The sequence below is a fragment of the Scyliorhinus canicula genome, chromosome 10 (genome assembly GCF_902713615.1).
Source record: "Scyliorhinus canicula chromosome 10, sScyCan1.1, whole genome shotgun sequence".
In the NCBI taxonomy this organism is placed as follows: Eukaryota; Metazoa; Chordata; class Chondrichthyes; order Carcharhiniformes; family Scyliorhinidae; genus Scyliorhinus; species Scyliorhinus canicula.
Genome location: NC_052155.1, coordinates 17,737,667 through 17,754,297, shown reverse-complemented (window position 1 = coordinate 17,754,297; position 16,631 = coordinate 17,737,667). Strand labels below are relative to the sequence as shown.

At 45.8% G+C, this 16,631-nt stretch overlaps 1 protein-coding gene across 2 annotated transcripts in view; it reads right to left on the bottom strand.

Moving 5' to 3' along the window:
- The window catches only part of LOC119972251 (protein spire homolog 1-like), a 265,885-nt gene that overhangs the window by 99,507 nt on the left and 149,747 nt on the right, over window positions 1-16,631 (bottom strand). For both annotated transcript variants that reach the window (XM_038808654.1, XM_038808655.1), the window contains exons 4-6: window positions 15,189-15,314; window positions 6,677-6,757; window positions 1,559-1,723 (exon numbers count right to left, since the gene is read on the bottom strand). In XM_038808654.1, coding sequence (XP_038664582.1) covers window positions 1,559-1,723; window positions 6,677-6,757; window positions 15,189-15,314 — 372 coding nt within the window. The remainder of the gene's footprint in view (window positions 1-1,558; window positions 1,724-6,676; window positions 6,758-15,188; window positions 15,315-16,631) is intronic.

Here is a 16,631-nt window from a genome sequence, read left to right as displayed (position 1 = left end):
CGATGGAGGCACCTGGCTCAGCACAGGGAAGAATACAACCCTCAGGCTCAAGGGGAAGCAGCCCTTCTCCGGACAGAGACCCAGGGTAATGCACTGGAAACCAGGGCCAGCAACGCGGGTTCAATTCCCGTACCGGCTTACCCGAAAAGGTGCTGGAATGTGGCGACTAGGGGCTTTTCACAGTAATTTCATACTTGGGACAATAAAATAATTGGAAATCAATAAAAATCTGGAATTTAAAGTCCATGAAACCATTGTTCGCCAATGTCCATATTTGGTCTGGCCTACCTGTGACTCTGAAATGGCCTAGCTAGTCGTTCAGATCAAGGGCAATTAGGGATGGACAATAATGCTGGTCTATGGAAATGGTGTGAAGAGTCAAACAGGGCCCCACCTCCACTTCAGCAAAGTTGTTAACACATGCGTGACAATAGAGACTAACAACCTAGACTGCTTTTGGGCATTTCCAGACTTACAAACGTGCATTTATTGTCCGTATCCATGTAGACGTTTGACTTTCTCCACTAGTATCAGTCCAACATGCACCAGGAGCGGTGAAACATTTTGCAATTAGTCGATGACCAGAGGTGATTAAGCATATTACCATTCTAACAAGATTTACACCACTCTATCAACAATGCAAACTGACTCACACCTGAAATGTTCCCGTTACTGCAACGTTTGGAACAATCTGCAAGTTGAGATAGTAGAGACAAAGAGGTCAGGCTTTTCAAAACGTTGCTATTTTAGGTGGGGGATGATTTTATTTGTGATAAGTGGCCTTTTCAAACCCTTAACTTTCTTTGCATTCTTTCGACTGGCCAACTGCACTGTCTGACACTAGACAATACAGTGGTCGAAAACCACTTTATTCAACCCAGCTCTGCTTGCTGCTTCACAATGCAATGTCACTATACTGAAATGGAGCCAAGCAGTGACTATACAATTGACGTACATGTGCCTGGCTCTTGTTAAAAAAAACAAATCAAAATTTAATTTAAATGTTATAATAATTAACCACAAGCCTCCGAAAGTGGCTTTTGTCGCACAGATTAAACACTGGTTGGCGGTAGAAACAAAGAGAGGCCAGTCTTAGAGGTAGTTGTGATTGAGAATGCAAATACATACGTCATATGAGGAATTGTGTGACTTCTGGTGCAGATATGTGCAGGAAGCTGAGAAATAAACCACTATAACTAAAACATTGATATTCAGCACACATTATAAATTTATAAAAGGCAATTAAAACTCCCAGGCCTTTAACTGTACCCTAGCCAATAAAAATCCTAACGCATAATGGCTGGTTAATTCTGGCTACATCAGAAGCCCGGAGATTTTAACCCTGCATTCGCTAGGAGCTCCCACCTGGTGACATTTGGACTATACGCTGTGCGGAGACTGCAGAGAAACCTACTGAATAGGGGAATAGGGGGTGGGGTTTAGACCCATATTTAAATAGGGGCCCTCTATGACTCTTAAGCACACGCATACACACAACACAAAGATCTCCTAACCAAGCAGCACTCAATGCCGGAGCAGGTTGGTAGCAATGACTCACCATGACTTTACGCAGGTTGTACCTTCTGGATCGGATGTCATCCATGAGCATTTCATACGGTGTGAGCTGGTACTCAATAGGCAGGGGGTTGTATTGCCTCTCTTGCACCTTCTTCAGCTTTACACCATTCCGCAAATCTCTCATCACTTGCACCCAGAAGCAGGCCTGAAAGTGGAAGATAGTTGCTCTTAGTGTTGGAAGCTGCACTTCCTGCGATCCCTTCAGAATGAAAGGAAAAGGGTTTCATGATGTTTTGGAAGTGGTGACAAGGAGGCTCTGGGCCTCCATTAGAGACAGAGAGAGAGAGAAAACACTACCATCTGGCACAGTGACTATAGGCCAGGGTTTGACTGCAGCCCGCTCTTGCCATGCATGGGCTGGAGTCTACTAACTCGTCGGTGAAAGTTGGAAGGAAGAAGAAAACGAATGGCAACATTTTGCAAAGGAATAAAATGTCATACAAATCTTAAGCAAAAGGCTGGTCTATTAAGTATGACAATGTGACTGGATAATCTGAATGGGGAGGATTATAGAATCTCTACATTACAGAAGGAGGCCAATTGGCTCATCGAGTCTGCACTGACCCTGTCAAAGAGCACCCTACCTGGGCCATTCCCACGCCCTCACCCAATAACCCCACATAACCTGCACATTCCTGGACACTAAGGGGCAATTTAACATGGACAATCTACCTAATCGGCGCACCTTTGGACTGTGGGAGGAAACCAGAGCACGCAGAGGAACCCATGCAGATACGGGGTGAATGTGCAAACTCCACACAGACAGTGACCCAAGGTCGGAATTAACCCCAGGTCCCTGGCGCTGTGAGGCAGCAATGGCTGCCACCATGTTGCAAAATCATAGTCAGTTACGTGGAGCGATTAGAAAAGCTGAGATTGCTCTCCTTAGAGCAGAGAAGGTTAAGGGTAGATTTAATGGAGGTGTTCCAAATGATAGGTGTTTAGATTGAATACAGAAGGAAAAACTGTTTCACTGATGAGTTTCAAGAACCAGGGGATGCAGATTTGAGATAATTAGCAAAACAGAGTTCTTTTAAAATCCAATTCATTTTTTTTCAATTAAGGGGCAATTTAGCGTGACCAATCCACCTAGCCTGCACATCTTTGGGCTGTGGGGGCGAAGCCCACACAAACACGGGGAGAATGTGCAAACTCCACACGGACAGTGACCCAGAGCCGGGATCGAACCTGGGACCTCAGCGCCGTGAGGCAGCAGGGCTAACCCACTGCGCCACTGTGCTGCCAGCAAAACAGAGTTACGGTAAATTTGTTTGTACCCAGCGCGCTATCACGACCTGAATGCACTGCCTGAATGATTGAGGAGTAACCTTCAAAAGGAAATTGTAGATAATCTTGAAAAGGAAAAACTTGAAGGGCCATGGGGGAAAGTGGGGAATGGGGTTAATTGCTCTTTGACAGGGCTGGTACAAGCATGATGGGCCTCCTTCAGCGCTGTGACATTCTCAGTCAGATGTTACGATTATTAAGTCAGAGGGTTCGAGTTCAAATCCCTCTGTGGCAAAGTTGGTAATTGGATGAATTAAATCTAGTGATTTTCAGGCTGAGACCAAAAGGATACCAGGTTGTCGCATAAACCCAGTTATTGTCCTTCGGGGAAGGGAATCTGCCATTGCTGCCTGGTTTGGCCCATATGTCACTCCAGTCCCTCACAATATGATTGTTTCTTAATGTCCCGCAGACAGATAGGGATGTGCAATAAATGTCAACTTTCTAGAAATCCTGAGGCTTAATAGAGAATTCACCAGTAGCAGGACAGAATAGCAGCCCTAAGTTCGTATGAAAGAACAGGCACTTGTAAAGATGGTGGGATGTTGGGCACACAGGCTACGTCTGGTCTATTAATGGATGTAGGAGAGGATTGGTACAGAAACAGCCATTGCCCAAAGTGTATTTTAATTAATTTATTTTAAAATTTTTCCAATTAAGGGGCACTTTAGCGTGGCCAATCCACCTACCCTGTACATCTTTGGGTTGTGGGTAGCTACCCACGTAGACACGGGAAGAACGTGCAAACTCCCCACAGACAGTGACCCAGAGCCAGGATCGAACCTGGGTCCTTGGCACCGTGAGGCAAGCAGTGCTAACCACTGCGCCACCGTGCCACCCTCCAGGCATATTTTAATGTAATTGAAAGAGACCTTTAGCTGACAAAAACACAATTTTTTCAGTCACATTTTGAAAACGTTATTCAACCTCCAGTGGTACATACAAATCTAAAATATTGACAGAATGATAATTATTGGCTTAAAATGGCTCTTGTAGAAAAGGGACCAGCACACCAATGTTCTGTTTTTATTTCCCTCAGAAAGTAACAATTGCTTGTTTCCTGTGAATATAGGTGATTATGCAGCAATCTAACGGTGATGTTCAAAATGATGAGAAGAGTTGATTGGGCAGATAGGTACTCTTCTGGTGGGCAAGTCCAAAGGGCATCTGGTGTGATGCCAGGAAGCACTTCATCACACAAAAGGTAATGGAAGTACCTCCTCCCAAGGTACTGTGAGGTGGAATCAACTGAAAATCTCCGAACTAAGATTGATAATTTTTGTTAGGCAAGGGTATTGAGGGAACTGGAACAAAGTTAGGTGCAGACTCGATGGGCTGAATGGCCTCCTTCTGCACTATAGGGATTCTATGGGTTGGCAGTAATACAATTAAGATAGGGTTCAGTTATGGTCCAGCTGAATACTGGAACAGGCTTGAGGGGATATTCTGCTATTTCCTCCATGCCTCGCCAAGCTTAACTTGTCCATGACACCAGTCTCTTGCTCATTCGAAGCTATTCTCACTAAACTGCAAGGTGGTATTGTAAAATCTTCCTTCACCCTAGGTGCTATCGGCCTCCCTTTTAAAACCACGCCCTAAAAGTCCGACATTGACCCCTTGGTTCTTGCAAACTGTGACACACACTGATACTCGCACGCTCATGCTGATACTCACATGCGCACACTCACATGCTCACACTCATGCACTCACACTCTCAGAACTGGAATGGTCCTAATGAAATTCTGAAACACCTGTGACTTGGACCATGGTACACACCCCTCCTCACAGGGAGAGGAGTACCATCTGGCATTGTTGGTCCCTTATCCACACTGCACTTTCTCCATCAGTGTCGAGATGTTGACCCTTTATTTGTGAACAGTGGTACTCAATTTTCAGACGTCAACATATAAAAACTCCGTTTTTCCTCAGCTGTGTCATGTGCTGGATAAGACACTGTTTAGAAGTAGTTTACAGTGAACTCTTTGTTTCACTCTCCCCACTTTTAGCTGATTGATAGCAAATATACTTGGACAAGTTTCAGGAAAGAATAAGGAGTGGTCGACCCAGTTCACCATGAGCGAACTTCATCAGGACTATTCAGAGAGCTGGATCAAAGATCGCACCAGGGCCGCTGGAGAATTTAAATTCCGATAATAGATCATTCTGAAATAAAAGGCCAGCAGCAGTGATGATGACCATGTAACTATTGGCTAATTATAAAACCCCACCTGATTCACTAATGCCGTTTAAAGGTGGATATCTGCTGTACTTATGTAGTTTGAGCTCCAGATCCACAGCAATGTGGTTGGCAATTAATTGCCCTCTGAAACGGTCAAGGCTACTCCTCGGTTAGGGGCAATCAAGATGGGGAATAAATACTGGCCTTTCCACTGATCATCCCATGAATGATTTAAAAAAGCAGTAACAACTGATGAAACACTGGCCTCTCTCTTCTCCTTCAGCTCGTGAATGCCCTTGCTGTGCACGTCCAGCTTTCCTCTGTCCTTACAGAAATAACCATGTTGAGTTTGGCACCGTTATGTTTCGGCAGGGCTCAGGGTCCTGCTTGGCAGGGGAATGAAGACTGAGCTAGGGGGTGAGAGGGCGATGCAGTGTCAGTATGTTACAGGCAGTAGGAGTCAGCAGCTGGATGTGGTGTTTGACTGGGAAATCAAAGAGTAGAATTTATTGCCCCCTTGAGGTGTGATGGGAAGCATTTAATTGGGGGGGGGGGGGGGGGGGTGGGTGTGTGTACCTGATACCTTCCTGCCTCTGCCCCATTTAAGTCCAGGGTGGTGGGGCTGGGGAACTGCTATTCTTATTCATTATCTACCTTATCTGTCGTCGGAATGTTACTGGGCTAGTAATCCCATAATGTTCTGTGGACTTGGGTTCAAATCCCACCACAGAGCTGGTGGAATTTAAGTTTAATTCATGAATCTGGAATATAAAGCTAGTTTGAGTAATGGGACTATGACGGATTGTTGCTAAACCAACCTGGTTCACTAATGACCTTTAGAGAAGGAAATCTGCCGTCCTTACCAGGTCCTGTCGACATGTGACTCCAGATGCTCAGTCTCCGGAACCCTCGGGATTTGAAGGGTTTCAATCAATTGGCCTCTTACTCTTCTGAACGCCAGTGGATACAAGCCTAGCCTGTCCAACCTTTCCTCATAAGACAGCCAGCTCATTCCTGGTAATAGTCTAGTGAACTTTCTCTGAACAAGTAGGTTCCCTGAACCTTCTCTGAACTATGCAGCCCCGGGCCTCTGCTCCTGCACACTCTTTAGTACCATGTCTTGCGTCTATACTGCCATTTTTTTAACATTCTTTTTATTGGGATGTGGGCAGCACTGGCTAGGCTATCATTTAGTGCCCATCCTTAATTGCCCTCGAGAAGGTGGCGGTGAGCTGCCTTCTTGAACTGCTGCAGCCCACGTGGTGTAGGTACACCCACAGTGCTGTTAGGAAGGGTCCTCCAGAACTGTGAACCAGAAACAGTGAAGGAAGGGTGAAATAGTTCCAAGCCTCTCCCTTTTCTGTATTAAATACCATCTGTGACTTGCCTATTCTGCTTGCCTATCTGTCTCCTGTTACCGTTGATTGGGATCAGGTAGCAGACGGGAGGGAGGGATGTTGTTGATGTTCTGTCAGACTTGGCCACCATGATTCACCCAGATACATACAAAATGCTTGAGTGCAATATGGTGCTATTTACAAAAGAATTTATGCGGATGAGAGATGAGAAAATTTGTTGTATTAAAATATTAATAAACAAGGAAGTATTGACCAATTGAACAGAGCACCTTACCCAGTCAAAGTTATTGAGTTCACTGAGCTCCATGTTGGATTGGCTGCTTTCGCCCTTGTTGTCCAGCAGCTTTTTCAGATTCTGCCAATCAACCAGATAACAGATTAAAACAGAGCGCCACAACATTATGATGCATACAAGATGACCATTCAGCCTGTGCTGGTTCTTTGAAAGAGTAACCCAAGTAGTCAATCAGAAAGCCATTCCACTGTGTTACTGCACCACTGTAGCACAGTGGTTAGCACTGTTGCTTCACAGCGCCAGAGTCCCAAGTTAGATTCCCGCTTGGGTCACTGTCTGTGCGGAGTCTGCACGTTCTCTCCCATGTCTGCATGGGGTTCCTCCAGGCGCTCCGGATTCCTCCCACAGTCCAAAGATGTGCAGGTTAGGTGAATTGGCCATGATCAATTGCCCCTTACTGCCAAAAAGGTTAGGTAGGGTTGCGGGGATAAGATGGAGGTGTGGGCTTAGGTAGGGTGCTCTATCCAGGAGCCGGTGCAGACTCGATGGGCCAAATGGCCTCCTTCTGCACTGTAGATTCTATGAATAAATGGAAGCAATTTGGCCGAACTGTTACATTACCCAGCTTAATAGGAGGAATCATTTCATGACTGTCCCTGTAATTGGGCAGAACCCCAGTTGGAAATGTCAGGAATTCAGACATTGAAACCTGCCGACTGACACAATGAAATGAAAATGAGATGAAAATCGCTTATTGTCACAAGTAGGCTTCAAATGAAGTTACTATGAAAAGCCCCTAGGCACTGGTCTCCCCACACCCTCCAACACATCCTATTCTCGTAGCTGTAATTTTTCTTTTGTCAGGGTAATAAAGCTGGTTGTCAAGTGCCGATGTAAAAGCTCAGTGGAAATATTTGTGCGCAGATATAACAATTACAAATTTTGGCACCGCGAAAGCTTCTTAACCTCTGGTTAAACATGATGACAGAAAATGACAACTCTTTTCTCTCTCTCTAGCAGTAAGACAAACAAGCGCCTCAGTCATTACAGTAAACTTATGTGTTTGATATATGATTATTGACATCACTGAATATGTAGTAATGTCTGCTCATAATACCAGAGCAGACTTAATGTCTGAAATGATAACGTAGCTTCAGAATCTGACAACTTTGCACAGAGGTCAACAATCAGACCTCAATTGGAAGGGTGAAGCTGCCAGCTCTATTCTGGGATCTGCCTGAGAAATGTCATCAACATGCCCAAAGTATTTCAACTTTTGTCTGGCCACCACCAATGACAACCAATCTATTTTGCCAACTCCTTCCTGTTGGAATACCTGTGTGTCTGTACGCCTATCAGTCCATCTTACCAAGTGCATTCTTCAGAAACACCAAAGTTCAAAAGAACTGGATTGGATTCTCCGGTCCCCCAGCCGCAATGGTTCCTTGGCAACATGCCAGCGGGATTCTCCCTTCCCGCAGCCAGCCAATGGGATTTCCCATTGAGGCCATCCAAAGCCGCTGGGAAACCCGTGGGCGGGATGCGCTGCCGGCAGAACGGAGAATCCCACTGGCGGTGAATTCACCCCCTGAGCTTTTTTCTGTCTCTCTTCTTCATGGTCCAGCATTCTGCACCGTCAGTGGCAATAAGAGCACCATCGCTTTATGAAGTTTAATCTTAGTTGTTTTCCTGATGGATTCATCTTTCCAAACCTTCATTAGTGCAGTCGTTGCTTGTTTGGTCATTCTGATTGTGCCAAATTTATTTACTATTATTCAGCTGATCATTCACATCTTTACCCGGAAAGGTAAAGTCAGCAACTACTTCTATGTCCTTATGCTCGACTTTTATTTTTTCCATTATTCTGTGCTTCCACTTTTTAACTCTCATCATTTTGGTTCCTTTGACATTTAGTTTTAAATCTTTGTTTTTTCCTGCACTGGTTATTTTCTTTGCAATTTCTTCCAGCTCTTTCAGATTTCCAGAAATGAGACTGTGCCATCAGCATCCATTAAAGCAGCTGCTCCCCACCAGCATTATCATCAAAGTTAGAAAGAATACAAACATTTCAGGAATGTAGCAGAAATAAAGATACTCTGTGATTAGAGTAAGTCACGTCATACTAAATTTCACATTGTACCAGAGTTACCACACAGATGTAACAGTTAAGTAATATAAAGTTGCCATAGTCCCAGATGACCATAGGCTGCTTTCCCCTTTGTGGTAGAGAGCTGACTGGTGGTGATTTAACCTGAGGATCACCACACTTCCAGAGAGGGGCAAGGTTGAGAAGGCAGGCCTTCATAATAATAATAATCTTTATTATTGTCACTTACATTAATACTGCAATGAAGTTACTGTGAAAATCCTCTAGTCACCACATTCCGGCGCCTGTTTGGGCACACCGAGGGAGAATTCAGAATGTCCAGTTCACCTAACAGCACATCTTTCAGGACTTCTGGGAGGAAACCGGAGCACCCAGAGGAAACCCACACAGACACAGGGAGAATGTGCAGACAGTGACCCAAGTCGGGAATCGAATCTGGGCCCTGGCGCTGTGAAGCAACAGTGCTAACCACTGTGCTACTGTGCCGCCATGAATAACCTCGGTCAGTACGGGAATTGAACCCACGCTGTTGGCCTCTGTAATGTCACTCATTACTGCCAGACCAGCTTTCCGCTGCTTTTCGATTCTTTTATCCAGAAGTGAGATATTTTTCAGTAGGTACTTCTTAACAAAGTCATGTAATTGCCTTGAGTTGAACATCACCATCACCACCACAAATGGCAGGTTGGGCAGAAAAATATCAGGTTTGGCTCACTAAAAAAGTAGACAGGATTTGCGACCACACAGTATGTGGGTGCACAGAGTGAGCTGAGGACAGAGTGCGTTGATGTAGGAGTGCTAACTTGGGATTTAACGTGCAGGTTCAGTCTGCAATTAGGAAATTAGCAAGTGCAATGTTAGCATTCATGTCGATAGGGCTAGAATAGAAGAGCTTCTGAGGCTGTATAAGGGTCTGGTCAGACCCCATTTGGAGTACTGTGAGCAGGTTTGGGCTCCATATCTAAGGAAGGATGTGCTGGCCCTGGAAAGGGCCCAGAGGAGGTTCACAAGAATGAAGAGGTTCACAAGAGCTTGTCGTATGAGGAATGGTTGAAGACTCTGGGTCTGTACTCGTTGGAGTTAGAAGGATGATAGGGGGTTCTTATTGAAACTTACAGGATACTGCGAGGCCTGGATAGAGTGGACGTTGAAAGGATGTTTCCACTTGTCGGAAAAACTAGAACCAGAGGTTCAACGGCATTACTTAGGTAAGCAGGTTGGTGAATTTTAACATTTTATCCCTTTAAATGGGGGCATTGGTTTAAACTGATATTGGAGATATATAAGTATTGCATTAAATTCATAGCTCAACGAGTTGAACCACTTTCTTTTTCTTAATCTGTTTGAGCTGCTCGCAGAAAAATACTTTTCACTGTACCTCGGTACACGTGACAATAAACAAATCCAATATAATTACAGATAACAGTTGAATAATATTTCTAACTCTCGCTAATTATTGCTGAGAAAAGGAGCCATAATGTTGAAGCATTTGTCTTGCACTTGCCAGGACAGATGAAGGAATACCAAATTTTAAAGGAAACAACAATTTATACAGGCACTTCGAAATAAAAACTGGCACAATCTTGGGTCTAGTCATAGATAAGATGGGGCATAATGGGGCATCACGTAAGTATATCTAGGGCAGCCTATATGAACGTGGATGTAGTCGACATGAGGATGAACCCTATCATTTACAGCACAAGACGGCTCATTGCCAGCATTTTTGTATCTTGTTTTGGGAAGGGCTGTGCAGACCTACTTGGTGGTGGGTTTAATGGATACAAATTTGGATCAATCATTAAGAATGTTGTGCTTTTTGCCAATATACTCATGCTTGTTAAGGGTGACTACACCAGTCCCTTTCTCTAGCTTGCAAATATGTATGCCTGAGTTAAGGTCTCGCAACACCATCAGACATTTACTGAATGTGAAAAACCGTACAAGTCGTTGGATATCCTGCAATATGCATTCGCTGTCAAGGACCTGGCTGATATGTAGCACATGCATATTGCGGGATATGCAAGGACTTGTCTGACTTTCACATGCAGTTTTGGCAACATGTCTCTCTTTTCAGCGATACTCGACTTCTATGCTACCAAGCGATTGTTGATCAAACTCTTGTACACGCTGAGGAGACCTTCAAATCTAGAATGCTGAGTGATCAGGTAAAAATACTACAACACTCCAAAGGACATCCACAAATCTTAAATGACAAGAAGCAAAGTGTTGTGGGCATGCCTCTTCTTTAAATAGATAACTGTCAATTTGGAAGTATAATGTCTTGTTAAGAACCTTTAACAATCTTGCGTCTGAAAGTTAATAGCTCTCTCCCTCCAGCCTTCAACCTATTGTATCGCTCAGTCTGACACGTACCTTAGTGTCGAACCTGTCAATCACCAGATTCATTGATTTTTCAATTTTGTTTTGAGGTCTGAATGGACTAATCTATACACTTAGCGTTGGGATGCAAAGGATGATTTTAATCCGACCATGCAATTGGACAGTTATAATCAAAGGGAATATTTAACTATTAACACCAAGCACAGATCCAGTTAGCTCCTATTTGAACCAGCTCTTCTCGGCAGGCAAAGCCCGAAGCCATTGGCCTCCATTCTTATCTGCAGAGCAGATTCCAATGTCATCAAGCCCAGCTATAATTTTCATGGCTGCTGAGTAAGGAAGGCGTTGTGTCTTTCCCACTCATGGAAAATGGAAAGATGGGTATTCAAGGTAAAAAGAGACACAGACAGTATTTTTATAAAACTTTTAACCCCAGAAAGATGATTTAGAGCTTCCCCGGAGCACTAACTCCGACCTTCCCAAATATGGGACGCGATCCTACGGCCACGCTGCGCCGGAAAAGCAGCTTGCTGCGGTGCAGCATGGCCATTGGGAGCCGGGAGACTATGTTCCCGGGATCTACCCGGCCCATAATGCATCGCACGATTCAACACAATCTCGCGAGACATTGTGATGTGAATCCTGTCCACATTGGGCGGGATCCCTTGTGAGCAAATCTTCGTAATAGAGCGAGCCTTACTCTAACGTGCAGATTCCAGAGGTACCTGAGGCTTTGGGATTCAACCCCTTTGCCTCAGATCCTCCCATATTGCGTTCGGGCTTGGGGGTAGGTCGGTGATTGTTTCGGGGGCCTCGGAGATTGGGATGTCGTTTAAAAATGGTTTCCCGATCTTTCGCTACAATGGGGCCGGGGGGGGGTTCAGACGAGCAGAGCTCCCCACTGCAGAAAAAATGGGTCTATGTGCAGCCCATTCAGGCCCCTTCTTCAACACGAGACGTGTGTTCTCTCGACACTGAGTGCCAGGAAATGCGCGGCTAAATGCGCTGGCAAAGGGACTTTGTTCCCTTTTGGGTGAATTGCGTCTGTGGAGCCCGTCCCACTCCCAAAGTCCACTCGCTATTATTTATATTCTGCTCCTGGCTGCTGACAAATTATGGATGAAGCCGGCGAGTTAATATCACCCAAACCTAACTCTGCTGAGGTCTGGATGGGGTGTTGGTGTCCATCCTGGTACAGATATAATGGGCTGAAGGGTCCCCTCCTGTACTGTATGATTCTATCTCACAGTCCTCCCCGTCTCCCACTCCTCTCATTCCCGCTTCGGGTTAAAATCAGGCCGATAGTATCAGGACAAAACCATGTACACCAAAGGTAGGATCGTAGAATGGTTCCAGCACAGGAGGCCAGTCTATACTGGCTCTCCAGAACAGCAACCCCCCCTCAGTCTGGCTTCCCCCCCCCCCCCCCCCCCCCCCCCAATAGCATTGCAAATGTTTTCTCTTCACATATTTGTCCAGTTCCTTTTTAAAAGCCACAACTGAATCTGCCTCCATCACACACTCAGGCAAAGCATTCCTAACCACTCCCTGCGTGACAGAGGTTTACCTCAAATCAGTGTTCTCTCTGGTTCTCAATCCTTCCATTAAGTGGAACCATTTCTCCCTATTTACTCTGCCCCGATCCCTCATGATTTTGCACCCCTCTGTCAATTCTCCTCTCAATCCTCTCTTCTCGAAGGAGAACAGTCCCAGTTTCTCCATTCTATCCTCACTGCTGAAGTTCCTCATCCCCGCAACCAAATCTCGTGAATCTTTTCTGTCACGCATTGCAGATTCCATCAGAGTAATTAAAACCCCCAACAACAACCTGCAATTAAAAAGCACCTTTAACATAGTAAAATGGGAGAATTTCAGGAGACGCCACGGCGCAGTAGTAATGTCACAGGAACAGCAGGCCCGGGCTAATGTGCGAGGAATTAGGGTTCAAATCCCACCATGGCAGTTGGCAGATAAAAGCTGGAATTAAATGCAAGTCTCTGTAATGGTGACCCAGACACTGTTGTTGATTGTTTTAAAAATCCATCTGTTTCACTAATATCCTTTCAGGAAAGAAATCTGCTGTCCTTACCTTGTCTGGCCTGTGTCTAATTCCAGGCCCCAGGCCTCAAACCCACAACATAGTGACCGACTCTTAACCACACTCTGAAATGGCCTCTCAATTCAGGGGCAATTAGAGATGGTCAATAAATGCTGGTCTTGCCAGTGATGTTCAAAACAGCGCCAGGCCTTTCACAGAAGAATTATCAGACAACATTTTGCCACATAAATAAGTTATTAGGATAGGCGACCAAAACCTTGGTCAAAGAGAGAGATTTTAAGGGAAAACCTAAAGGAGGTGGAGATGTCTATAGACAGGAAATTCCGGCCGAAGATGTGGTTGCCAATGGAGGAGTGAAAGAAATCAGAGCTCCTCAAGAGGGCAACATTAGAGGGGTCGGGAGAAGCCACACATGGTAGGGTTGGAGGAGGTTACACAGACATGGAGGGGACAGGCCATGGAGGGATTGGAACACAAGGTAAGGAATATTAGAATGAAGACATTGCCTGATTTCAGGTCAATGTAGTGAACACTGGGGTAATGGTAACTGGGCTTTGATACAAGTTAAGAAAGGGGCAGCAGAGGTTGAGGTGAGCTCAAGCTTACAGGCCACACATATCAATGTTTAAGAATAAAATAGAGAAGTGGTTGCAGGGAAAAGGGCAGTTAGATGGAATTAACGCTACTGCTCAAGTAGAGGATAAACCTCAAAATGGACCTGCTGGGCTGAATGGGTTGTTCACACATTCGCTCATTTCTATGCAACACAGATCAAAAAAATCTTTCTGATTTCATTCACAGTTTGAACGCAGCCTGGCGAATAAGGACAAGGCACTGTCCCTTGGGGATGGAAGAAGGGAGAAAAAGGAAAATAACACAAACATAGGCCAGGTTGTATAGAAAGCCAATTACTACAAATGCTGGAAATGGGAAAGAAAAGTAGAAACTGCTGGAAATACTCAGCAGGTCGGTCAGTACCTGCTTTTTTATATTCTTTCATGGCATGTGAGCACTGCTAGGAAGCCACCCATGCCACAATGCCCTTGAGAAGGTGATGGTGAGCTGTGTTCTTGGATGACTGCAGTGATCCACAGTACTGTCAGGGAGGCAGAGCTAAAGGTCCAGCTCAGGGAATTTTGGCCAGAGGCCATCAGCGTTCTGAATGAAGGGTCACAGACACAGAAGTACAGTGCTGAAGGAGGCCATTTGGCCCATTGAGCTTCCGCCCACCCTCTTGAAAGGGATCAATTCGCCGGCGCATGCCCCCACCCTATCCCCGTAACCCCACCTAACCTACACATTTCTGGCCACTAGGCGGTGATTTAGCATGGCCAATCCACCTAATCTGCGGGAGGAAACCAGAGCACCCAAAGGAAACCCACACAGCCAAGGGGAGAAAGTGAAAACTCCACACAGTCACCCAAGGGCAGAATTGAACCCGGGTTTCTGGCACCGTGAGGCAGCAGTGCTAACCATTGTGCCACCGTGCCATTCCTGAAATATTAACTTTGGTTGTCTCTCTCCACAAATGTTCCCGGACCTGCTGACGAAGTACTTCAATCATTTTTGCTTGTTGTTCAAAAATGTGCAGCGCAACATGACTGATCTTCTGGAGATAGTTACATGCAGAAACAGCACTGGTGAAAATTCAGAATTGGGATTTCCAAAACTCTCTGTTCCAGCTGTGACTCTTCTTTACCCACTAGAGTCATAAAATCATAGATTACAGTGCAGAAGAAGGCCGGTCTGCACTGGCCCTTGGGAAGAGCACCCTACTGAAGCTCACATCTCCACCCCATCCCCGTAACCCAGTAACCCATCCTGACACTAAGGGTAATTTATCCTGGCCAATCCACCGAACCTGCACATCTTTGGACTGTGGGTGGAAACCGGAGCACCCGGAGGAAACCCACGCAGACACGGGGAGAACGTACGGACTCCGCACAGACAGTGACTCGAGCCGGGAATCAAACCTGGGACCCTGGAGCTATGAAGAAACTGTGCTAATCACTGTGCTACTGTGGTTATATTAGGTGACCACTTACCTCTTTAGCACTTTTAATTTTGGCCAAGAAAGTGCGTAACTCCATGGATTCAGCAAACAACGCCCGGCACACGGCCTGGTAATGGTTCGGAGCCTCCGACGAGGTTGTCAAGTGAGCAGCGCACAACTGACAAAGAGAAAAAGAAGAAAATCTTTAGTCACTGACTTCTCACTCCACCTGATAGAAACCTTTTGTTGAATTACCTGGAAGCTTGGGGAGCCTAAAGTTCCCTGTTGCTTTCTCCACGGCAATGCCTCAGCCAGAGTCACCTTTCTCTTGCAGTATGAATTGTGATTGTTTGAAATTTGGCATTCTTGTGTTTGTCCCGAGGCATTCAGGACAAAAAGCTCCAGCCATATGTCTCTCTGAGCAAAATCAGAATTGTTAACCTAGATTTTCTACTTTAGTCGATGAGTGACCCACATGTCTCTATTTTTGTGTCAGAATTTCGACATCCATGAATTTCTTCTGACCTTAATTGTACAATGTTTCACTGTCTTTCCTCATAGTCTGTTACCGGGTCCAGCAGTAGATGACAACACAGCTCTGGGATGCCCTTTGGCCACTCAGCGATAGGCCTGTTGCTTTGAGTATTAGTAGCCTGGCTGAGTGGTGTCTAAGGTACTTACTTGGCCTGTTTGTGATTGAAAGGCATTGTCGAAAGGTATTTTGATCATTTTCCAGGCGGCAGTCACCGCGAATGAAAGTTGGGTGGGTAGCGTGGAGTCCATGCGATCTATTTAGCCAGATTAATACCCAGGGACTGAAGATGAAAATCTACCCTGTCGCCTGTAAAGCCTGGAGGAGGTTCAGTTCCAGGGCAGTTCCTCAATAGGAAATTGTCGCCGGCCCGACAAATACTGCAGTGCAAACCATTGCCTCACAGTAAAATCTCAATGAAGCAACCTCGGATAGGACAGATTCCAGCTTGTGTCGAAGTTATCAAGCACTCACCAACTAAATAGCAAAATCCTGTGATTAGCTGAAGTCCCGCAGTGGCAGAGGGCTGGATTCTCCAATTTTGAAGCTATGTCCCCACGCCAGCCTGGGAACGGTGCCGTTTTGCGGTAGAAAAAATGGCATAAAACAGCCGATCCTCGGTTTGGCTGGGGGCTAACATCAAGGCAGCGTACAGCACCCGGCTCTAGCTGCCAATAAGGCCAGAGAATGCCCGGGTCCATGGCCGCACATGTGCACAGCGGCCGTGCCGTGCAACATAGCGCCGGCCACACGCGGACCCGGCCCGCAAAATAGTGCCCCCCCTTTCGCCAGTTTGCACGGCACGGACCACATCCCAACAGTGCCCCAGCCCCTGGCAAAGTCACCCCTGCCCGCAGATAGGCCCTCCCCCGACTGTGGCGGTGCTAGACTGTGTCCGCAGCTACCATGCTGAGATCCCGACAGATGAGACAACACGCGACCGATGCCGTCGGGAACATGGCC